General features: G+C 41.8%; 1 protein-coding gene across 1 annotated transcript; it reads right to left on the bottom strand.

Moving 5' to 3' along the window:
• Positions 1-848: 848 nt before the first annotated feature.
• dtr (defective transmitter release) lies at positions 849-26,344 on the bottom strand. Its single transcript, XM_070097276.1, has 8 exons — positions 26,254-26,344; positions 25,012-25,233; positions 16,801-16,943; positions 10,591-10,754; positions 9,609-9,687; positions 8,030-9,197; positions 7,719-7,804; positions 849-1,472 (listed from the first exon to the last, which is right to left on the bottom strand). The coding sequence occupies exons 1-8, from the start codon at positions 26,342-26,344 to the stop codon at positions 1,413-1,415; spliced, it is 2,013 nt and encodes a 670-aa protein (XP_069953377.1). The 3' UTR covers positions 849-1,412.

Below are 26,344 nucleotides of genomic sequence, written 5' to 3'. Positions count from 1 at the left end.
GAACTTTGAAGGCGTCAACAAGATGTATTCTCCAGTCATCACACAATAATTCCAAGTTTTTAAATTATGTTTAAAAATCGGCAAATATGAACCTACGAGGACTAACACTGTCTTCAACTTTCCACTTATGTAAGATGCATCAGTGTTCTAAGTTTGACTCCGCTCGGAAGAGGCGTTCTCCAGGGTCCTAATTTATTTTATATAACTAACAAATTGGTACCTGAAATTAAGACACATGTGCAACATCTGGGTATCTTTATTGTAGACGTTTCACCATCCAGTGGCTTTATCAATACAAATTCCAGGACATAACTAGAAGACAGTAGGACTATATACAGAAGATGAGGTAATCAGTCCCTCAACCTAGGAGTAGGTGCGAAGACCACCATAGTCGTGGAGATTCTGAAGCAGAAGCAAGGAGCCTGGCGCTTATATAGTAACGTCAGATGTAGCAGATGAGGGCATAGTCACTGGTAGTCTGACAAGTTGTGCAACTTGTCAGACACTGCAACATCATGGAATCTTGATTCTGAGGACATGTACATAACCTTCATGGCTATGACAACTACTACTACAACTAACTCATCTCTTTGGGAAGGACCTACTTCCACTGGGGAATCCCGCCTACCAGTGACTATGCCCTCGTCTGCTACATCTGACGTTACTATATAAGCGCCAGGCTCCTTGCTTCTGCTTCAGAATCTCCACGACTATGGTGCTCTTCGCACCTACTCCTAGGTTGAGGGACTGATTACCTCATCTTCTGTATATAGTCCTACTGTCTTCTAGTTATGTCCTGGAATTTGTATTGATAAAGCCACTGGATGGCGAAACGTCTACAATAAAGATACCCAGATGTTGCACATGTGTCTTAATTTCATCTTGTCGGTATTATATACCATTCTTGCACAAATTGGTACCTATACAGCCTGATTCAAACCTTCATGTAAGGTACACATGCGTTAAAAGTTTGAAGATGAGAAGAAGCATTCTCTAGTTATTGCATAGACACAGCTACGAAATTTTGATTTGCAGAATTAGCAAACTGACACGTATACAGCTCAGTAACAATCTGAACTTTTCTCTAAATAAGATAAACCAGAATTGAAAGTTTGAAGTCGATCAGAGAAGCCGATGTCGATTAATTGCCCGGATACTGAGAAGGAAAAATATTCCAACACTCGCCATTGATATTATTTTTCTGGTGATTTCTAAATGTCATAAACTAAGCAGTGCTTCACAACACTGACAAACCTGGTAAAGGTATTAGTATCGTGGAACTAATATCCTCTGTAAATGAAAAATGGGTATCAGGTTACTGATACCAGCATCGCTCAACAGGTAGCGTATAATGTATATGCGTTGGGCTTCTCATGTTGGGTTTCAGCTTGTACGCGGAGGATCGTCTTGCCTTAATGGTCCACCTGGTCGAGTTCTTCAATGAGAGGTCGATCACGTGGCATCGTGCCCACCTGAGATGCCAGGGTAACAAACATTATTAGAGGGAGACAGAGCTGAGAAGAGTAAATTCAAATATAATCACTCATAAATATGAAATATGTTATTTCTAAATGTTCAAGGTTAGAAGCTGGAGGATGAACATTACTTAATGATGTATAGATGCGGTAGTCTACTGTATTTATAACCCAAAAGCAAATAAGCATATTAAACCACGGAACGGGTGGGGCTTGAACCCATGGGTTCAAATCCCACCGTTACCGTGTTTTGTTTACACTCGTGTTATTACGATTTGGTGAGTTATGGACTGTGTACATTGACTTTCCTTAAAATGTTTGGAAGGATATTTTTTAAAATTGCTATTTGTTAAAAAATAAAAAGATGAGCAGGAAACGGCGCGACGAGACGCATTTGTGTGTATAAAGAGACTTTCAGAATATTAATAATAATTATAAATACAACTCAATAAAGAAACTCAATGTTTGTAGTGTTGCATGTGGTCACAGGCGTCAGGGATCACTTCTCAAGTGTATCCCAGGATAACCATACAAAATATGAATGATTAAAAAGACATGATTGTAGACTGATTAAAAATATATGACTGTAGACTGATTAAAAATATATGATTGTAGACTGATTAAAAATATATGATTGTAGACTGATTAAAAATATATGATTGCAGACTAACGATACAAAATATGACTGATTAAAAAGATATGATTCTAGAATGAACAAAGTGTTTGAAATAGGAAAGAAATATAAAGAGAATAAGAGGTGAGAACACAAGGGCGACGCTAGAGCAACAACATGTACATACTGGCTGGTGTTTGTCTGAGATGGACTGATGCTTCTTGATAAATTAAACACATATGTAATACTTGAGTATCTCTATTGTGTAAACGTTTCGTCACACAGTAGCTTCATCAGTCTAGTACAAAGAAGAATAGTAAAGATCAAAAGACTGAAGTAATCAGTCCCCCCCAGCCTGGATTCGATGTAATTACCCCATGAATCTTGACAAGATTGTAAGATTGATGGATTAATTACATCGAATCCAGGCTGAGGGACTGATTACCTCGATCTCCTGATGTTCACTATTCTTCTTTGCACTGGACTGATGAAGAAACTGTGTAGCAAAACATTTCCCCAATAAAGATACCCAAGAGTTGCACATGTGTTTAATTTATCAACTTGTCGGCTCTCTGAACCCGTAGCTCGATCACTAGCGCACTTAGCTCACACAGTGAGGTCCGGGGAGCGATCCCTAGTACGGCTGGAAACATTAGGACGTGTTTCCTTAAAGCATCTGCTGCCCATATTCGTAAATCAGTAAAATAGATACCTGGGTGTTAGCTGACTAGTGTGGGTCTCATCCTGGGGGCAAAATTGACCTTATTTGCTCGTAGTGCTCTGCATTACAAGTGGCTTTCTATATAGAAGTATATCACTGATGTCAGCTAGGACTGTATACCTTGTACATGTACTTGTAGTAAATAAAGATTATTATTATTATTATTATTATTATTATTATTATTATTAATATTAATATTATTATTATTATTATTATTATTATTATTATTATTATTATCATCTACACTGATTCTTGTATTACCACACTCACTGTGGAGACTTCTGTTAGTAACACACAGAGAGATAAAAAAAATGGAAGAAAGGAATGATGCTGGGAGTTTTGTATTTAGACAATACTCTGCTAAATAACCGAAAATAAATCGCAGTTTAGAGAGGAGACTTTAGATGAGGTCCCGGTGCATCCCGGGTCGTCACCAAGAGCTCCCGGTGCATCCCGGGTCGTCACCAAGAGCTCCCGGTGCATCCCGGGTTGTCACCAAGAGGTCCCGGTGCATCCCGGGTCGTCACCAAGAGCTCCCGGTGCATCCCGGGTCGTCACCAAGAGGTCCCGGTGCATCCGGGGTCGTCACCAAGAGGTCCCGGTGCATCCGGGGTCGTCACCAAGAGGTTCCGGTGCATCCCGGGTCGTCACCAAGAGGTTCCGGTGCATCCCGGGTCGTCACCAAGAGGTTCCGGTGCATCCCGGGTCGTCACCAAGAGCTCCCGGTGCATCCGGGGTCGTCACCAAGAGGTTCCGGTGCATCCCGGGTAGTCACCAAGAGCTCCCGGTGCATCCGGGGTCGTCACCAAGAGGTTCCGGTGCATCCGGGGTCGTCACCAAGAGGTCCCGGTGCATCCCGGGTCGTCACCAAGAGGTTCCGGTGCATCCCGGGTCGTCACCAAGAGGTCCCGGTGCATCCCGGGTCGTCACCAAGAGGTTCCGGTGCATCCCGGGTCGTCACCAAGAGGTTCCGGTGCATCCCGGGTCGTCACCAAGAGGTTCCGGTGCATCCCGGGTCGTCACCAAGAGGTTCCGGTGCATCCCGGGTCGTCACCAAGAGGTTCCGGTGCATCCCGGGTCGTCACCAAGAGGTTCCGGTGCATCCCGGGTCGTCACCAAGAGGTTCCGGTGCATCCCGGGTCGTCACCAAGAGGTTCCGGTGCATCCCGGGTCGTCACCAAGAGCTCCCGGTGCATCCCGGGTCGTCACCAAGAGGTCCCGGTGCATCCCGGGTCGTCACCAAGAGGTCCCGGTGCATCCCGGGTCGTCACCAAGAGGTTCCGGTGCATCCCGGGTCGTCACCAAGAGGTCCCGGTGCATCCCGGGTGGTCACCAAGAGGTTCCGGTGCATCCCGGGTCGTCACCAAGAGGTTCCGGTGCATCCGGGGTCGTCACCAAGAGGTTCCGGTGCATCCCGGGTCGTCACCAAGAGGTTCCGGTGCATCCGGGGTCGTCACCAAGAGGTTCCGGTGCATCCCGGGTCGTCACCAAGAGGTTCCGGTGCATCCCGGGTCGTCACCAAGAGGTTCCGGTGCATCCGGGGTCGTCACCAAGAGGTTCCGGTGCATCCCGGGTCGTCACCAAGAGGTTCCGGTGCATCCCGGGTCGTCACCAAGAGGTTCCGGTGCATCCCGGGTCGTCACCAAGAGGTCCCGGTGCATCCCGGGTCGTCACCAAGAGGTCCCGGTGCATCCGGGGTCGTCACCAAGAGGTTCCGGTGCATCCCGGGTCGTCACCAAGAGGTCCCGGTGCATCCGGGGTCGTCACCAAGAGGTCCCGGTGCATCCGGGGTCGTCACCAAGAGGTTCCGGTGCATCCCGGGTCGTCACCAAGAGCTCCCGGTGCATCCCGGGTCGTCACCAAGTCCACCACTTACGTCAACGTCGTCTCAAGTTCTCTCTTGAAATTATGGTCAACTTGTGTATTTTTTCAACAGCATTTTTTTATAAGTTAAATACCTGAAAAACGGAATTATTTTTTAAAGGTTCTTGAGAAGGTGTTAAAAATAGTTGCTGAATATGGAATTGTTTGTACCTGGGAGATGAGGCTGTTTACCTGGGAGGTGGAACTGTATACCTGGGAGATGGAACTGTGTACCTGGGAGATGGAACTGTGTACCTGGGAGATGAGACTGTTTACCTGGGAGGTGGAACTGTATACCTGGGAGATGGAACTGTGTACCTGGGAGATGAGACTGTTTACCTGGGAGGTGGAACTGTATACCTGGGAGATGGAACTGTGTACCTGGGAGATCGAACTGTGTACCTGGGAGATGAGACTGTTTACCTGGGAGGTGGAACTGTATACCTGGGAGATGGAACTGTATACCTGGGAGATGGAACTGTGTACCTGGGAGATGAGACTGTTTACCTGGGAGGTGGAACTGTATACCTGGGAGATGGAACTGTATACCTGGGAGACGGAACTGTGTACCTGGGAGATGGAACTGTGTACCTGGGAGATGAGACTGTTTACCTGGGAGGTGGAACTGTATACCTGGGAGATGGAACTGTATACCTGGGAGATGGAACTGTGTACCTGGGAGATGAGACTGTTTACCTGGGAGGTGGAACTGTATACCTGGGAGATGGAACTGTATATCTGGGAGATGGAACTGTGTACCTGGGAGATGAGACTGTTTACCTGGGAGGTGGAACTGTATACCTGGGAGATGGAACTGTATACCTGGGAGATGGAACTGTGTACCTGGGAGATGAGACTGTTTACCTGAGAGGTGGAACTGTATACCTGGGAGATGGAACTGTATACCTGGGAGATGGAACTGTGTACCTGGGAGATGAGACTGTTTACCTGGGAGGTGGAACTGTATACCTGGGAGATGGAACTGTATACATGGGAGATGGAACTGTGTGCCTGGGAGATGAGACTGTTTACCTGGGAGGTGGAATTGTATACCTGGGAGATGGAACTGTATACCTGGGAGATGGAACTGTATACCTGAGAGATGGAACTGTGTACCTGGGAGATGAGACTGTTTACCTGGGAGGTGGAATTGTATACCTGGGAGATGGAACTGTATACCTGGGACATGGAACTGTGTACCTGGGAGATGGAACTGTGTACCTGGGAGATAGAACTATATACATGGGAGATGGAACAGTATATCTAGAAGATGAGACTGTTTACATGGGAGGTGGAACTGTATACCTGGGAGATGGACCTGTGCACCTGGGAGGTAGAACTGTATACCGAGCAGATGGAACTGTGTATCTGGGAGATGGAACTGTATACCTGGGAGATGAAACTGTATACCTGGGACATGGAACTGTGTACCTGGGAGATGGAACTGTGTACCTGGGAGATAGAACTATATACCTGGGAGATGGAACAGTATATCTAGAAGATGAGACTGTTTACATGGGAGGTGGAACTGTATACCTGGGAGGTAGAACTGTATACCTGGGAGGTAGAACTGTATACCTGGGAGCTGGAACTGTGTACCTGGGAGATGAGATTGTGTACCTGGGAGGTGAAACTGTGTACCTGGGAGGTGAAACTGTACCTGGGAGGTGGAACTGTGTACCTGGGAGGTAGAACTGTTTGCCTGGGAGATGGAACTGTGTACCTGGGAGGTAAAACTGTATACCTGGGGGATGAAACTGTGTACCTAATAGATGGAACTGTGTACCTGGGAGATGAGCCTGTGTACCTCGCAGGTGGAACTGTGTACCTGAGAGATGGAACTGTGTACCTGGGAGATGGAACTGTGTACCTGGGAGGTGGAACTGTGTACCTGGGAGATGGAACTTTGCACCTGGGAGATGAGACTGTGTACCTGGGAGGTGGAACTGTGTGCCTGGGAGATGGAACTGTGTACCTGGGAGATGAGACTGTGTACCTGGGAGGTGGAACTATGTACCTGGGAGATGGAACTGTGTACCTGGGAGATGAGACTGTTTACCTGGGAGGTGGAACTCTGTACCTGAGAGATGGAACTGTGTACCTGGGAGGTAGAACTGTATACTTGGGAGATGGAACTGTATATCTGGGAGGTAGAAATGTATACCTGGGAGATGGAACTGTGTACCTGGGAGATGGAACTGTATACCTGGGAGATGAGACTGTTTACCTGGGAGGTGGGACTGTGTACCTGGGAGGTGGAACTGTGTACCTGGGAGATGGAACTTTGCACCTGGGAGATGAGACTGTGTACCTGGGAGGTGGAACTGTGTACCTGAGAGATGGAACTGTGTACCTGGGAGATGGAACTGTGTACCTGGGAGGTGGAACTGTGTACCTGGGAGATGGAACTTTGCACCTGGGAGATGAGACTGTGTACCTGGGAGGTGGAACTGTGTACCTGGGAGATGGAACTGTGTACCTGGGAGGTGAGGCTGTGTACCTGGGAGGTGGAACTGTGTACCTGGGAGATGGAACTGTGTACCTGGGAGATGAGACTGTTTACCTGGGAGGTGGAACTGTATACCTGGGAGGTGGAACTCTGTACCTGAGAGATGGAACTGTGTACCTGGGAGGTGGAACTGTGTACCTGGGAGATGGAACTGTGTACCTGGGAGATTAGACTGTTTACCTGGGAGGTGGAACTGTATACCTGGGAGGTGGAATTCTGTACCTGAGAGATGGAACTGTGTACCTCGGAGATGAAAATGTGTACCTGGGAGGTGGAACTGTGTATCTGGGAGATGGAACTTTGTGCCTGGGAGATGAAACTGTGTACCTGGGAGATGGAACTGTGTACCTCGGTTATGAGACTGTGTACCTGGGAGGTGGAACTGTGTACCTGGGAGATGGAACTGTGTACCTGCGAGATGGAACTGTGTACCTGGGAGGTGGAAATGTGTACCTGGGAGATGAGACTGTATACCTGAGAGGTTGAACTGTATACCTGGGAGGTGGAACTGTATACCTGGAAGATGGGATTGTATACCTGGGAGGCGGGACTTGCAGAAGAGAGCACCACAGGTTTCACCGCTGCTTGAACATCGTCATCTTCTCCAGTGAACAACAAGCTTCCTAATGGATGTACTCAGTTAGAATGTATAGATGAAATCAAACATAATAAAATCACTAAACATTAGGAAAATAGATTAGAAAAGTGCAAAACAATAAACAGCAATTTGCATTTTACATTAATCTACGATGGCACACTTAACAATAGAACGGAATTTTGAAAACATCTCTACTGTGAAGAACACACGAGGTATTACAAGAGTATACAGTGGTAAACGAGGTGCTCACTGATGTTGCGTCCTCTAACGAAGGCCTCGTGGGAGTTCCTGAGGGCGTCACGGGTACTGAAGATTGAGTCCTGATGCCGGCCAGGTGTCCAGCCTCCTGTTAGGGTTGTAGTGTCCCTCGTTACGGGTCGCACCTTATCTGTATCTTCCCTCGTCTCTCTTTCTCTTGTTTTCTCTTGTGTGGAGACGAGTAGACCACTACTAGACTGTGCGTGGCATGGACCGTCGGTGGATTCGTCTGCAGTCAACTGAGGCATTTTCTTGTTACAAGATGCTGGGAGCTGAGAATCATGAGAGGAAAATATTGCCTGCTGAGATGTTGTGTTCAGATCAAATGTTGCAGCTTCAGAGTCGTGCGAAGAACTAGTTGAACTGTTCGTGTTGTGGGTTTGACCAGAAAACTGCACTCCCTCTAAGCTGTGACTTGTGCTGTGGGTATAATTAGTAGACTTCACTACTTCGAAACTCTCAGTTGTTAAAGAGTCTGGCAGGGAAGCTTGGCTGAGGCTGGAACATGAAGAATTTGTCTCTGAATCCTCAAGTTTTGGCTTTGGTTTAAACACTTCACAGTCGACAGTTTGACTAAAAGCCGGACCTTTCACTGATGGTGGGTTATATTTCAGAAGTTCTTGAAGTTCGTTCCTGTCAAACACAGGGGAAACAGAATTCACACTCTCCTCTTCAAAAATGCTTTCATGACTGTCTTCATCAGTCAGGCTTGACTCTTCCTCAACCAAACTGGTTTCTTCTGGAGTTTCTATGATAAGCTCATCTGCACTCTCTTCCTCTTCGGACGTGTTACTGGAGCTCTCCAGCTCCTCTTGCCAGTCACCTGCCTCCATGATCCTTCTAGCATCCTCCACCCACCTCTCGCCGAACACAGGAACTCTCACAGGATCTGCTTCATTATTATTATCAATACCATTCATGTTCCTCAACATGCCATTGTTTACTATTTCTTCCACGTCATCGTCAGCCTCTGGCTCGCTGTTGTCTGGTGTTCCCTGTGAGAATCTCTCCATTTCTAGGTTGTGACGCTCATATAGATCCTGCAAATTGTTTATTTCGAATTCCATATTTTCCAGAATCTCCTCAATGTCTGATTCGTTCTGAGGATGTGAGTTGTATCCGTCACTTGATCCACAGCATCTTTCCTCATCTTTCGGACTCTACTCTGGGCCCACGCTTTAGCTGCAGGAGTAAGAGCATAGAGTTTTTCTGTGCCGTTGTCCTCAACGTAGATAATTTTTTCAGAGTGGGTGGTGATCCTTCCGGGGCCTTCAGCCAGCACATTTGAAGTCTCAATACATCTGCAACAGGAGTGAGTTATACCGTGTGTATGATGTCCTCTGAGATACTAAAGTAACCAAAAACGATGCAAAAAATTTGGGTTTGGGTTAATTTTAATGGGGGGAAATAAATCCAATTTAAAAACATTTAAAAATGGGTTAAAAGAAAATTTTGTGATTATTTCAGGTATGGTGATAATTTCAGGTATTTTAAAGAGACTGGGGATCTTAGATAAGACAGAGAGAGGGGGGGAGAGAGCAGTATTCATTTTTTCCCCACTCACCGTTTACGCAGTCACGTTGGCGCTGGAAGTCGCGTTCTGCCCACTCCCTCCTGGTCTTCCTCTCCTCTTCCACACCACCCACATTCCTGAGGGCGGGAGACAGCTGTCTTACCTCACAACGTAGCTGTTTTACGTCACAAACCAACCCAAAAAATTTTAGGCCCTTTACGTCAATAACTTCACAATACAGTAAAATTACCTCACAACACAGTCACATTACCTCACAACACAGTTGTATTTCCTCATAACACAGTTTTAATTTCCCCAAAAACAATATTACCCAGAAAAAACAGTTGTATTTTTCCCCAAAAAACAGATGGGGTTTCCCAAAGGGGCACTGTGTGACCCTTTTTTTAAAAGGTCTGTCGACCGGGAAAAGTCGTTTTCTAACCCCTCCTAAGTGCGGGGAATTTGGATATTGTTTCTATTATTTTTGGGCAACGGAAAGGGAAAAAATTCCTTTGGGGCCCTTTTTTTTATTCCCCATGCTATGTTAACGACATACCCATCAGTGCCCGGGAAAACCCCACCGTATGGGATAAAAGGTCTGTTAGTGTCAGATAAAGGGCCCCAAGATATAGTAATGCAAGCAAAGTCTGTGGAAGGTGAGTTGAACATATCACAAACATGGACTCAACACACTCAGTGGGTCTGGCATTCCACGACACCCAGCAACAACATACACAGAGCAAAGAAAGTGAAATCACACGCACCTTCCACAGACTTATTTTCCCAATGATAAATTTTTAATTCAAGCTGGTCCTACAAACACACCCTAACAGACCTCTAGCTCTATAGACGCACCCTGCCAGGCCTTTGGGCCCGTAGACGCATCCTACGACGCCTTTGGCTTTACAGATGCACCCTACCAAGCTGCTGGCCCTATAGACGCACCCTACCAAGCTGCTGGCCCTATAGACGCACCCTACCAAGCTGCTGGCCCTATAGACGCACCCTACCAAGCCTCTGGCCCTATAAACGCACCCTACCAGGCCTGTGCAGCGGCACGGTCCACGGGGAACACAGGACGGTCATCCAGGTAGGTGAGGTTGGTGCAGGTGTTGATTAGGACGTTGCGGTAGGCTTTCACCTGGCGTACTGCTGTGTTCCCTGTCAGCTGCACCACCCGCAGCTCCCGCACCGCACCCAGTACCTGCGGTAATCAGAGTGCCAGGTGAGTGTGAACCCAGTGCTGAGTGTGGACCTTGGGCCAGCCAAGCTTTAACGAGAAGAATTAAATAGTCAATATAGTATCTACTAGAAACTGTACCGCTTTAAATATCCTATCAGCACTGGTAGGTCTTAGCTAGCACCCTCCCAGAACACTGGTAGGTCTTAGCTAGCACCCTACTAGAACACTGGTAGGTCTTAGCTAGCATCCTACTAGAACACTGGTAGGTCTTAGCTAGCATCCTACTAGAACACTGGTAGGTCTTAGCTAGCATCCTATCAGGACTCTAGTATTTAGTACTTTGTATTAAAAAATAATAGTAGGCTGTGGCTGGGAGAATTAGATCACCTTTACTTCCCCCACAAAACCAAGTTGTCCTCAAAGTCATTGTCCACTCATCACTTGAGTGTTTTCAGAGCAGTTCCCTCTCCTCCCTCTTTCATCACGCTTCTCTTTATCCTTTCTCTCCACTTCCCTCTTAAAGTTCCATTTGGGCAGTTAATATTAGACTTACACATTGATGAATCACGGATTTCCTTAGAAAAACAAAAGAAGTTAACCCAGTCTATATTCGTCCATAAAGATTACCTCGTGCCCAATGATGTGTTACGGGTGAATCAGTTGCCTCACGAAATCGTAATAACGCGATTGTAAATAGACCAGGGAAAGGGTGGGGTTTGAACCCATGGCGCATGAGTCGCAGATCTCACAGGCCAGTACGTTAACCACTCGGCCACCTGCTCTAATAATATTCATCCAACTAAGTAATGTATATTCCTATACACCATTTGTGGTCACAGTGTGGTCCATGCTAACTTCCCTATGGTGTATAGAAATATACCCAGTTAAATGAATCTTATTAGAGCTGGCTAGCCCAGTGGTCAACGCACTGGCCTGCGAGTTTAAGGACTCACTTGCCATGGGTTCAAATCACACCCGTTCCCTGACCTGAACCAGTTGAGATTATCCTTGACAAGCGGGGACACTAAGATAACTTACTGTGGAATGTGGCAATTATTTATAATTAAATAAATGTAATTTGACGCTCTGAAATACATTTCAGGAAACATGTTGAAGGTCTGTTACAGTTCGATTCTCACTGAGTAATGACGAATTAAGAATATTGGGAACACCAAGTTTATCAATATATTAAATCATCTTCATTTTTTTTAATATTTACGTACATATGAAGAAAGTTATGAAATGACAGCTTTCTAAAATAAGGTAGCATCATTCTGAGAGAAAGTCTTCTAACTTCTCTTGGTATGATTTTTAAACTTTGAAGGTATTTTTTCACTTTTCAAGGTATTAACTTTTCCTTCTCAAAGAATTACTTTCCCTTCTCAAGGTATAATAACTTTCACATCTCAAAGTATAATAACTTTTACGAATCAGGGAATAACTTTCACCTCTCAAAATATAACAACTTTCACTTCTTAAGGTATAATAACTTTCACTTCTCAAGGTAAAACTTTGACTTCACAAGGTATAACAACTTCCACTTCTAAAGGCATAGCTTTCACTTCTCAAGGTATAACAACTTTCACTTCTCAAGGTATAACAACTTTCACTTCTCACGGTATAACAACTTTCACTTCTCAAGGTATAACAACTTTCACTTCTCAAGGTATAATAACTTTCACTTCTCAAGGTATAACTTTCACTTCACAAGGTCTAACAACTTTCACTTCTCAAGGTATAACTTTCACTTCTCAAGGTATAACAACTTTCACTTCTCAAGGAATAACTTTCACTTCTCAAGGTATAACTTCCACTTCTCAAGGTATAACAACTTTCACTTCTCAAGGTATAATAACTTTCACTTCTGAAGGTATAACTTTCACTTCACAAAGTCTAACAACTTTCACTTCTCAAGATATAACAACTTTCACTTCTCGAGGAATAACTTTCACTTCTCAAGGTATAACTTTCACTTCTCAAGGTATAACAACTTTCACTTCTCAAGATATAACAACTTTCACTTCTCGAGGAATAACTTTCACTTCACAAAGTCTAACAACTTTCACTTCTCAAGGTATAACAACTGTCACTTCTCAAGGTATAACAACTTTCACTTCTCAAGGTATAACAACTTTCACTTCTCAAGGTATAACAACTTTCACTTCTCAAGGTATAACAACTTTCACTTCTCAAGGTATAACAACTTTCACTTCTCAAGGTATAATAACTTTCACTTCTCAAGGTATAACAACTTTCCCTTCTCAAGGTATAACTTTCACTTCTCAAGGAATAACTTTCACTTCTCTAGGTATAACAACTTTCACGTCTCAAGGTATAACAACTTTCACTTCTCAAAGTATAACAACTTTCACGTCTCAAGGTATAACAACTTTCACTTCTCAAAGTATAACAACTTTCACTTCTCAAAGTATAACTTTCACTTCTCAAGGTATACCTTTGACTTCTCAAGGTATAACAACTTTCACTTCTCAAGAAATAACTTTCACTCCTTTTCTCTGACTAACATTTACAATATTACTGTAAGGATGAAAATCATACGACGTGCTGCTGTTGACCTCAGTATTACCGAGATGTTTATGTTATTCTTTACTTCGAGATCTATCAATTAATACAAAATATCTGTTATTAGACCAGAAGTATTAACTTATTTCCTGGTAGCAAGCGATGCGTGAATGACGTTCTCAGGCACGAATGAAGCACTGATACACGAATGAATATGAATGAAGAACTGAGGCGTGAACGAAACACTGAAATGTAAATGAAGCACTGGAGTGTGAATGAAGAACATATGTGAATGAAGTACTGAAATGTGAATGAAGAAATGGAGTGTGAATGAAGCACAAGAGTTTGAATTAAATGTAGGAGTGTGAATGAAGCATTGAAGTGCGAATGAAGCAGTGGAGTGTGAATGAAGCACTAAAATGCGAATAAAGCAGTGGAGTGTGTTATGAAGCACTGAAGTGCGAATGAAGCAGTGGAGTGTGAATGAAGCACTGAAGTGTGAATGAAGCACTGAAGTGAGAATGAAGCAGTGGAGTGTGAATGAAACACTGAAGTGCGAATGAAGCAGTGAAGTGCGAACGAAGAAATTGAGTGTGAATCAAGCACTGAAGTGCGAATGAAGCAGTGGAGTGTGAATGAAGCACTGAAGTGCGAACGAAGAAATTGAGTGTGAATGAAGCACTGAAGTGCGAATGAAGCAGTGGAGTGTGAATGAAGCACTGAAGTGCGAATGAAGCAGTGAAGTGCGAATAAAGCACTTAAGTGTGAATGAAGCACTGAAGTGTGAATGAAGCACTGAAGTGTGAATGAAGCACTGAAGTGATAATGAAGCAGTGGAGTGTGAATGAAACACTAAAGTGTGAGTGAAGAACTGAAGTGTGAATGAAGCACTGAAGTGTGAATGAAGCACTGAAGTGAGAATGAAGCAGTGGAGTGTGAATGAAACACTAAAGTGTGAATGAAGAACTGAAGTGTGAATGAAGCACTTAAGTGTGAATGAAGCACTGAAGTGTGAATGAAGCACTGAAGTGTGAATGAAGCACTGAAGTGTGAATGAAGCACTTAAGTGTGAATGAAGCACTGAAGTGTGAATGAAGCACTGAAGTGCGAATGAAGCAGTGAAGTGCGAATAAAGCACTTAAGTGTGAATGAAGCACTGAAGTGAGAATGAAGCACTGAAGTGTGAATGAAGCACTGAAGTGAGAATGAAGCAGTGGAGTGTGAATGAAACACTAAAGTGTGAATGAAGCACTGAAGTGTGAATGAAGCACTGAAGTGTGAATGAAGCACTGAAGTGTGAATGAAGCACTGGAGTGTGAATGAAGCACTGAAGTGTGAATGAAGCACTGAAGTGTGAATGAAGCACTGGAGTGTGAATGAAGCACTGAAGTGTGAATGAAGCACTGAAGTGTGAATGAAGCACTGAAGTGTGAATGAAGCACTAAAGTGTGAATAAAGCAGAGGAGTGTGAATGAAGCACTGAAGTCAGAATGAAGAACTGAAGTGCAAATGAAGCACTGAAGTGTGAATGAAACACTAAATTGTGAATGAAGAACTAAGTGCAAATGAAGCACTGAAGTGTGAACGAAGCACTGAAGTGTGAATGAAGAACTAAGTGCAAATGAAGCACTGAAGTGTGAATGAAGCACTGAAGTGTGAATGAAGCACTGAAGTGCGAATGAAGCACTGAAGTGTGAATGAAGCACTGAAGTGTGAATGAAGCACTGAAGTGTGAATGAAGCACTGAAGTGCGAATGAAGCACTGAAGTGTGAATGAAGCACTGAAGTGTGAATGAAGCACTGAAGTGCGAATGAAGCACTAAAGTGTGAATAAAGAACTGAAGTGCAAATGAAGCACTGAAGTGTGAATGAAGCACTGAAGTGTGAATGAAGAACTAAGTGCAAATGAAGCACTGAAGTGTGAATGAAGCACTGAAGTGTGAATGAAGCACTGAAGTGTGAATGAAGCACTGAAGTGCAAATGAAGCACTGAAGTGTGAACGAAGCACTGAAGTGTGAATGAAGCACTAAAGTGTGAATAAAGAACTGAAGTGCAAATGAAGCACTGAAGTGTGAACGAAGCACTGAAGTGTGAATGAAGTGAAGCCTGAAAGGGGAATGAACCCAAAAATGGAAAAAGCATGTTTGGGGTGAAGCACTGTTGAAAAAGTGAGGTGAATGAAACCTAAAGGGGAAAGAAGCACTGGGGTGAATGAAACCTGATGGAATGGACTGGGGAATGAAGCACTGGATTTGAATGAAGCATGATTTTTAATGAAGCACTAGGGAATGAAGGTTTTTTGGGGGGGAAAGAAGGCTGAATGTGAATGAAGCCCGGAGGTAAAGCACGGTTTAATGAAGGGGAATTTAATGAAGCACTGGAGGAAAAACACTGAAAATGTGAAGAAGGTGAAATGTAATGAACATAGTAAAACAGAAGGGGAATGAAGCTGAATGTGAATGAAGACTGGAGGGAAAATATGGTGTTGAAGACTGAAGTTAATGAAGCACTGGAGTGGGAATGAAGACTGAAAGGGGAATGAACCGGTGGGAAAGAAGGGGCCGGGGAAAGAAGCCGAGGTGAATGAAACCCTGAAATGTGAATGAAGACCGAAGGGGAATGAAGACGAAGTGTGAATGAAGCCTGGAGTGAATGAAGCACTGAGGAATGGAAATGTGTGGAATGAAGGGCTAAAAATGTGAATGAAGCACGAAAGGTGAATGGGAAACTTTTAAGTGGGGGAATGAAGCACTGGAGGTGAATGGGGCTGAAATGTGAATGAAGACTGGGAGGGAATGAAGCACTGATGTGAAAGAAGCACTGGAGGTGAAGAAGCATGAAATTGGGGAAAACACGGGTGTGAAGGTAATGTGAAAAAGGGGTGAAGGTGAATAAGCACCGAAGGGGAATGAAGATGAGGAATGAAATTTAAGTGTGAATGAACACGAGGGGAATGAAGGCGGGTTGAATGAAGCATAAATTGGAATAAGCACTGAAGTGTGAAAGCACTGGAGGGGAATGGCATATGGAAGATGCCTGGAGGTGAAAGAAGCACTGAAAGGGGAATGAAGAGGGTGTGAATGAAGCACTGAAAGGGGAATTCTGAGCTACCTTAACAACGTCTGGGTTTGCTTGACATCTTTGTTACCTTGACAACGCTCCTGTTACTTTTTGAACATCAGAGTTACCTTGGCAACGCCAGTGTTATCTTGACAGTGTCTAAGTTACCTAGACAGCATCAGCGATATCTTGACAACGCCAGTATTACCTTGACAACGCCAGTGTTAGATTGACAACATCAGTGTAACCTTGACAACATCTGGGTTACCTTGACAACGTCTAAGTTACCTTTAAAAAGTCAGTTTTACCTTAGCAATGTCTTGGTTACCTTGACAACATCTGGGTTACATTGACAACACTTGTGTTACATTGATAACGTCAGTATTACTTTGTCAGCATCAGTATTGACAGCGTCAATATTCCTTAGGCAACGCCAGTGATACCTTGACACAGTTAGTGATACATTGACACCGTCAGTGTTACCTTGACAACGTCGGGGTCTTGGATACCGTTAAAGGAGAGGTCAAGGCAGGATAGCACAGGACAGAGGGCCAGGAGCTGGAGCTCGTGCAGCTGTGACAGGCGGTTGTGGCTCACCTGTAGCGTCTCCAGCTGTGGGAGACCACCTGTGGGCACAACACTGCCCATCAGAACACATATGCACCACAACACTGCTCATCAGAACACATATGCACCACAACACTGCCTGTGGAAAATACTGTATATTTTCCGAAAATACAGTGTACTTTGTATGTAAATTAGAGAAATACATTGTAGTTAATGACAATTAATTTGTAAATAGAAAATGAACCAGTGACAGTAGGTTAGCGTAGCTTGAGGGGGGGGGAGACGCCATTGTTTTGAAGTGGGCAAAGACACGCTAGTGAAATGTGTATAAATTTCGTCGCTCTGGAAGTTAAATTGTGGTTGAAACCTCCCAAATAGGAGCCAAAATTGTTGGATTTACAGTCCTGCAGAACATGAGAATTAGGCGACTGGACAGGACTCCATAATTAGATTGGAATAGGATAAATTAACCCAGGTGATGTGTATTTATGTTGAAATTCTGGCCAGTATTTTCTTCATATTTTAGGCAGGGGTTTGTGTATGACACACCAAGTAATCTCCACACAAATTGGTGAATGTTATTATTAAAATTCTCCTTCAGTGTATATGCAGTCATTTATTAAAATTAACATACAGTTCACATATTTATATTAATGTTTACCAGAATTCCTGGTGATGTATAATTTATTTGAAATTAATATAGGTCCAGAGTGACTTGTGGAGATATGACAGTAGGTATCGAAGGAGGACATTTTTTGCGGCCTAGGACGTCCTAAAATTCCTACATGTCTCTGTAACCTTGATAAAGAATAATTATCTTTGTTACTTTTATTAAATTACTGGTATGTATCTAATGAGATTCATCCTGTAATTTTAATTTTCCTCATAGTTGCCCATTGGTCCTTGTTTGATCCGGATGTAATTAGTGAAGTCATTAAGTAGTGAATTAATTACTTAATAATTATAAGTGACATGACAGAAGGAAGTGGATGTTAAGTCCACAAATTTACTTAATGTGTAGTGGATTATAATTACTACCATAATAATTTTGCTAAGCTCAAGAGTAGCTAGGATTTATATTAGTGTATTTAAAATTTATATTAACATTTCCTTACATGTGTAGCTGCTAAGCTCAAGTGTAGCTAGGATTTATATTAGTGTATTTAAAATTTATATTATAATTTCCTTACATGTGTAATTGCTAAGCTCAAGTGTAGCTAGGATTTATTCAAAGGTAAGTTGTAATATTTACCTTTATAAAGTGCATAATTAAGTACATAATCAGTGTTATTAATTAAGTTGAATTTAATACATTGCACCATGGGTGAAAATGAGGAAATTAATGTAGATGACAAACATATGGAATTTAGAGCCAAGAAAGAATCATTACAGGCTAGAAAGGGTCATGTAACAAAGGCACACAATAAATGTTTGGAAATAATGAATCAGGAAATTATGAATACTGATGATTTAAAATTGTATTTAGTTGCTTTAGGGAATAGATATGATTCATACAAATTATATTATAAAAAATATGAAGGAGATTTGTTAGTAAATTGTGCAGATGAGACAGAAATGGATCTTTTGATTAACCAGTATTATGAATTAGAAGAAAACAAATCTTTCTTGTAAAAGTCAGGCCTTGAATAAATTAAAAGCTGTAAACCAGGCAGTTGATCAATCTATTCCAACAAATAAGATATCTTTGCCAAAACTCCAAGAATTATGTTTACCTGTATTTAATCCTAGAGAAAATTGGGAGGAGTTTTGGTCAATTTTTAAAGCAGCTGTGCATGACAGGAGTGACCTAGCCTGTGCAACTAAATTATTTTACCTCAAAGGACATGTAAGAGGAGATGCTCACACATTCATACAAGCCTTTCCCAATGTAGATGATTCTTACAAGGAAGCAGTTGACTTGTTGAAAGTCAGTTATGGTAATATAGAACAAAATAGGTTGGATCTAGTTGTTATTATTGTTAATTTAAAAACTCCAGATCACACTTACAAAGGTTTACAGCAGTTTAGAGTTAAAGTGGAGAGCACTCTCAAAACTTTAAGTAATAAATACAATCTGAAGGAATCCTACTGGTTATTGAGTGCCCTTGCACAGAATAAATTAAGCTGTAAAACAGTTGATTGGATCTCGAACAAGTATCACAAAGGTTATTTTGGTCTGGAGGAAATAAGACTAGGTCTACAAGTATTAGTTGTTCAGTAGCAGAGAAAAAATTATCCCAATGTTAATAATCAAAATTCATCTCCTAAAAAGAGTTGCATAGGTGCATATCAAGTAGCAGGAATCAGAAATAATGATTCTCCACAAGGTAAAAAGAATAAGTTTCCTCCTAAGAGTAGCCCAGTTAATAAGAAACCAGTCAGATAAAAGAGAGATTGTCTTTTCTGCAAGGGTACTCATTTTTCTAAGAATTGCAATGCATACAATTCATGGAATGATAAATTTGGAAGATTGGAAGAACTTGACAGATGTATCAGGTGTTTAGGTAATGACAATGTAAAGGATTGTCATGCCAAATTAAACTTCTGTTATCAATGTCACAAAGGAAGACACCATATAGTCATGTGTAAAGGTCTATATGATAATGTTGATAATAATGATAATGTTGACAATCCTGACACAACAGTGGCTAATGTAAAAATTGCTGCTAATGTTAATAATGATGGTTTTGCTGAAGTAGCCTTACCTGTGTTAGAGGTAAAAATTGATGATAAAAGGCATAAATCAAAAAATGTAACTGCATTATTAGACCAGGGATCAGAGCGTACTTTCATAAAACGTAAATGTCTTAACAGGATGAAAGTACAAATGGGAGATCCTACAACTCTAAAATTATTAGGTTTTCTCTCAGATAAAAGAGCTCAGTTGTATGACACTGTTTATGTAACTGTCAGGTTGGGCAATGAGAAAAAACGTATTAATACAGTAATTGTAGATAGGCTTCTAGTGAAAATATCTACAATAGGGCTTTGTAAAGCTACAGAAAGACTTTCACATAATGTAAATTTAGCACCTTCTGGTGTAAGTGATGATTCTGTAGGCCCAATAAATATTTTGATAGGTAGTGGCTATTATGCCTCCTTTGTAAAGGGTATGGTAAAGAAATGTGGTGTCACCCTTTTAAAGATTACAGGAGGCCATGTAATGTATGGTAGGATTCCTCATAATAATAATGCATGACTAGAGGAAACTATAAATACCATAACTGTGTGTCTTACTCATGAAATCGTGCCCCAATATAATTCTTCCATAGAGGATGGTGTTGAGCCAGTGCATAAATTGTGGGAATTAGACAGCATTGGAATAAATGTAAATGAAAAAAGTCCAGACGATTCTTTTACTCAGGAACAGTACCTGAGAGATGTAAAATTTGAATCTGGACAATACTGGGTGCGACTTCCGTGGAGACTGAACCATCCAGAATTGCCCACTAATTACAGAATGGCATATGGACAATTAAAGGCTCAGCTCCGCGAACTGAGTAAGACACCAGAATTGTTGACTGCCTGTAATGAAATAATTACTGAACAATTAATAAATTTATAGAAGAGGTACCTCCTGAACAAGCCAAAATTTATGGTCACTATTTGCCACATCACAGAGTGAAGAAGGATTCTAAGACCACTCCTCTGAGGATTGTGTTTAATTGTAGTGCCAGGAGTAACAAAAATGTACCTAGTTTAAATGACTGTTTGATGGCAGGTCCGTCATTGACGGAAAAATTAGGAGATATCTTATTAAATTTCAGGGTGAAGAATTATGCCTTTACCGCTGACATAAGTAAAGCTTTCCTAAGAGTGGGTTTACAAGAGGCTGACCAGGATGGTATCCGCTTCTTGTGGCCTGAGAATCCTAGTGACCCACTTAGCCCTCTGAAAACCTTTCGCTTTAGGAGCGTATTATTTGGTGCTACATCCAGTCCGTTCCTACTTCAAGCGACAATAAATGCACACCTTAAACGTATGGAAAGTCCATTGAGTAAAGTAATGAGCAAACAATTTTATATGGAAAATTTCCTGGGTGTGACGTCAACTGAAGAGGAACTGTTAATGACTTATGGAGAGGCTAATAAAATAAAGCAAAGTGCAAATATGCCTCTGAGGGAATGGAATAGTAATTCGTCCAAATTAAAGGACAAAATAAGTAAAGATTACCCTGGAGATGAAGTACCAAAATGTAGTAATGTATTGGGATTAACTTGGGATACTGAGAGAGATTTGTTAATGTTAAAACCTAATAAATACAGTATACCCAATAAATTAACTAAGAGAGTCTTGCTTGCTAAAGTTTCCAAATGTTTTGATCCACTAGGCTTAGTGTCACCCCTTACTATAAGAGGGAAATTGTTAATACAAGAAGCATGGAAGCTTAAATGTGCTTGAGATGAAACTCTACATGAGGAATTCATTAACATGTTAGATGAATTAATTGGTGATTATGAAAAAATTCCAATGTTGGAGTTCCCACGCCAGGTGGTCAATCCAGATGGGAAAAATATACTCCACATTTTTTGTGATGCTTCAAAATTGGCATATGGAGCAGTTGCTTACCTTCAATGTAATAGTGTTATTTCTCTTGTTATGTCTAAGGCTAAAGTGTCTCCAATTAAATCATGTACCATACCTCAGTTGGAATTAACAGCCATTTATATAGGTGTCAAATTAGCTAATTATATAAGAAATAAGTTGCAGGAGATAAATATTAGCGACACTGAAATTTGGTCTGATAATGAGGTATCCTTATAATGGATTCGTAATGGAAGCAGTAAAATTGTGTATGTACAAATAGAGTCGCTGAAATTAATCAGATGCAAGAGAAGTATAAAAGTTTGGGTCAGCATATGTTAACATTTAATAATATACCTGGTGAGGAGAATCCAGGGGATAGGGTGGGGATAGAACCTGCAGGTTCTATCCCCGCCCATGGTATGGTTTGTTTGCAATCGTGTCATTACGATTTCGTGAGTCATGCTGTATCATGGTTTGAAGGACCGAGCTGGTTGGTAAATAAATCTAATTGGCGTGTACAAAAGGCATATATTGCTCCTACTGAAATTACTGTGACCACCGCTCCAATAGTTTGTCCTCCCTTAGCCACTGATATAAATAGGTATTCTTCTTTACCCAAACTAATCAATGTAACTAAGTTGGTGTTTAAAATTCTAAACAAGATGAATATCTCATATAATTTTTCACATCCTCTTGAATATTGGATAATGAGGGTACAGGAAGAAATCTACAGAAATGAGATTAAATTAATGATGGAAAGAAAAATTGTGAAAGGTTCCATAATAGAGAAATTGGGGCTGTATTTAGAGAATAATGTAATTAGGTGCAGAGGTAGGTTACAAAATGCTGAATTGGGTGATTATGCTAAACACCCTATCTTACTGCCCAAAACTCATCATCTAACAATTTTAATTGCTTTAAATGCCCATAAAAATGTAATGCATGGTGGAGTACAAGATACCTTAAATTATATTAGGGAAACTTTCTGGATTCCACAAGGACGGCAAAGTGTAAAAAGGGTGATTAAATCTTTTGAACTTGTCTGCTGAACAGTTTATACAGCTGTTTCGAAAATTTGCAGCTAGGAGATCCTGTTCGAGATTGATGATTTCGGATAATGCCACTAATTTTGTAGCGGGTGCTCAACACTTGATAGAATTAAATAAGAGTAACGATGTTCAATCTCTGTTAACCCAACGAGGGTGTACCTGGAAATTTATTACTCCTAGAGCCCCTTGGCAGGGGAAGCTGTACGAAAGACTGATAGGCACAGTGAAGAGGTGTCTCCGCAAAGTACTACACCGGAAGAGGAGGAATTCCGTGCAGTGTTGGTGGAGGCAGAGAATCGGATAAATAATAGGCCTCTCTTGTACATGACTGATACACTTGATGCAGATGCATTAACACCTTCTCACCTAATATATGGAAGGAAATTGGAAACTGCCCCTGTCTACAGAGATAATCCTGAAGAAAGTGATGAAGATTACAATGATGCAGCAGTGTTGTGTGATAAATTTAAAATGTTAAATAAAGTAATTGATCATTGGTCTAATGTGTGGCGTAAGGAATATCTTCTTACACTACGTGAACACTTTTATGGCGCGACAGAGGCAGTAAATCGACAGAACTTTCAAACAGGTGACATTGTGTTAATTGATACTGAACAGCATCGAACATTGTGGCTTCTGGTCAAAGTATTGTCTTTGTACCCAGATGCACAAGGTGTTGTCTGGAATGTCAAAGTGTTGTGTCGTGGCCAGGAAAATTTATGCACGATTAATAAATTGATTCCCTTGGAATTAAATGGTATTCAATCAAATGTGAATGAAAATCTAAGGGAAAGTGACACGAGTGGTATTGAAGATAACTCTGACCAAGTGATGCAGGAAGATGAAATTGTAGTAAGACCTACTAGGAAAACAGCCACTCAAGCCAGAACTGGCTGGAATCGTCTCCTAGAGGAAGGAGTAATCTGAGTCGTTTAGCAACGAACTCCATCTGGCCACAGCGTGGAAAATACTGTATATTTTCCGAAAATACAGTGTATTTTGTATGTAAATTAGTGAAATACATTGTAGTTAATAAAAATTAATTTGTAAATAGAAACATGAACCAGCGATGGTGGGTTAGCGTCGCTTGGGGGGGACGCCATTGTTTTGAAGTGGGCAAAGGCACGCTAGTGAAATGTGTATAAATTTCGTCGCTCTGGAAGTTAAATTGTGGTTGAAACCTCCTAAATAGGAGCCGAAATTATTGGATTTGCAGTCCTGCAGAATGTGAGAATTAGGTGAATGGACAGAACTCCATAATTAGATGGGAATAGGAAAAATTAACCCAGGTGATGTCTATTTATGTTGAAATTCTGGCCAGTATTTTCTTCATATTTAAGGCAGGGGTTTGTGTATGACACACCAAGTAATCTCCACACAAATTGGTGAGTGTCATTATTATAAATTCTCCTTCAATATATATGTAGTCATTTATTAAAATTAACATACAGTCCACATAAAATTCCTGGTGATGTATATTTTATTTGAAATTAATATAGGTCCAGAGTGACTTGTGGAGATATGACAGTAGGCATCGAAGGAGGACATTTTTTGCGACCTAGGACGTCCTAAAATTCCTACATGTCTCTGTAACCTTGATAAAGAATAATTACTTTTGTTACTTTTATTAAATTACTGGTATGTATCTAATGAGATTCATCCAGGTAATTTTAATATTCCACACTTCCCATCAGAACACATATGCACTGCAACACTGCCCATCAGAACACATATGCACCCAACACTGCCCATCAGAACACATATGCACCACAACACTGCCCATCAGAACACATATGCACCACAACACTGCCCATCAGAATACACACATGCAGGTTAGTGATCGCACCAACACTTCCCATCAGAACATACATACAGGCTTCTGATCGCAACATAACACTCCAGCTTTGGATATATTTTCTACCGAAAGTGTCTCACAAGTGTTTTATTTATCATGAAATATTAAGTATAAGCGTATATAAGTCTGGGATGGAGGCTTTTTAAAAGGACAGGAGAGGTAAGAGGGAAGAGTCGGAAAGTATGAAAGTGGAAGGCAGTAAATAGAGAGAGAAGTCAAAGACTGAATGAAAGACTTGTTATTTGGCAATTTCTCGCCCGATGTGGGGGATCTGTCAAGTAAAGAATCACAGTCTCCTGAAATCGTAACAGTACAATTACCAACAAATCACGGAAAGGGGTGAAGTTTGAACTCATGGCAGCCAGTTGTTGAACAAGCAGGCTGGCTCCACTTGATAACACACTGGTCTGCTAGTCTTAGAACTGACTAGTCATGCGTTGAAAAGCCACCCATCCCGTGATTTTAAAAGCTACATTGTTTATGTGTCAGTTAGGTCTGCATATGTTGTACATATACTTGTAGAAATAAATATTATTATTATGAATAGAACTGTAAAAAAGAGACTTAAACATCAAGCAAGAACGTAGATCAAGGTGAAAAGATGTTGCTTTTGGGTTTGAACACGATTTTTGAGAGAGAAAACATTACGATTAATTTAAATGCCTAATGTGAGCTACATAAAAGGCCGGAACTTACATATGTGCTCAATACTGGAGATCATGTTGTGGGAGACGTTGAGGGTGACCAGAGAGTGGAGATCCTGGAGCCCCTCCAGAGAGGTTAGGAGGTTGTGGTGGAGGTGGAGGGAGCGCAGGTACTGGAGATGCTGGAGACCAGTGATGGTGCGGAAGCCGTTGTTCTCCAACCACAGGCATCGGAGACCCGTGTATTCCTCCAGGTTCTCTATCTCCGAGTACCCTGGAAGACACAGCATCACTGAGGCTTACTGAGATGACACAACTGAGGCTTACTGAGATGACACAACTGAGGCTTACTGAGATGACACAACTGAGGCTTACTGAGATGACACAAATGAGGCTTACTGAAGATATGTGTGTAAGCACGTGAAAGCTCTCAGGTGTTTTTTCTGTTTTCACTGTGGTATTTTTATATATTTGCAATCACGCGTTTTATTGTGATTTCTTCCATATGGAGAGCGTAGTGACGTGAAGGTTCAGGTGGAGAAGTTGATTGCTGAGAAGAGGTTGGATTTAAGAAAGACCTGCCCAGCATGGGACAGTAAGTCTGTTGTTATGAAGGATAACGATGAAGTTTCCTGGCAAGAGGTTTAACTATGTGGTAAAAGTCGTTGTTCCCTTTGAAATTGTTGGATCTTGGAACCATCACTCATCTTTATATCCTTTATTCTCCTTGCGTAGTGGTGATGAGGCTCATGTGATGGTTTAGTAGTAATGGAGCAGTGATTTTACCTTCATGTGGTGACTGAGTACGTGGATTGGTTCCTTCCTCACTTGGTAATGGAATACATTAGATGAATTTATCCTTATACGTTGGTATAATACCGTGATAATTGTTTACTTACCTGATGATGGAGCACATGGGACGGGTGTTTTTTCAACTAGGCGCAATGATTAACAAATATTTGCTGTGTTGGTTGATATTTGTTGTGGCTATTGTCTGATTACTAAATGAATATTCAATTGACGCAAGATCTTTGACTGGTTTTAAAAATAACAAAAAAAAAAATTATATGTACAAAAGTTTGTGATATGTGAACTTTGACTCTTCGATGGATTGTCTAGACACTCTCACCATATGAACATAAGAAATAAGGAACACAAGAAATGAGGAACACAAGAAATGAGGAACACAAGAAATGGGGAACACAAGAAATGAGGAACACTGTACTAGACCTACTGGCCCATACTTGCCTAGTATGGGCCAGTAGACCTTTTCATCTAGTGACAGTTAACTAACCTTTGAAGTGGAGGTAGAGGACGTCGTTGAGAGCAGGGACGGTGTAAAGGTCATGTTCCTTGCACAGTTGTTTGAGCGCATCCTTCGTCAT

This window comes from Cherax quadricarinatus, chromosome 57, assembly GCF_038502225.1.
Source record: "Cherax quadricarinatus isolate ZL_2023a chromosome 57, ASM3850222v1, whole genome shotgun sequence".
Classification (NCBI taxonomy): Eukaryota; Metazoa; Arthropoda; class Malacostraca; order Decapoda; family Parastacidae; genus Cherax; species Cherax quadricarinatus.
Note: the sequence above shows the minus strand (reverse complement) of the source record. Positions and strands in the feature narration are given on the sequence as shown.

What these genes read in the sequence shown, in the direction of transcription:
- dtr (XM_070097276.1), bottom strand. Translation starts at nt 26,344, where the DNA reads ATGACGAAGGATGCGCTCAAACAACTGTGCAAGGAACATGACCTTTAC. An exon ending in AAGACCCCGACGTTGTCAAG is followed by an intron (nt 10,755 to 16,800) that starts GTAACACTGACG and finishes TGATTACCGCAG; the next exon opens with GTACTGGGTGCGGTGCGGGA. An exon ending in TCCAGCGCCAACGTGACTGC is followed by an intron (nt 9,198 to 9,608) that starts GTAAACGGTGAG and finishes GGCCCAGAGTAG; the next exon opens with AGTCCGAAAGATGAGGAAAG.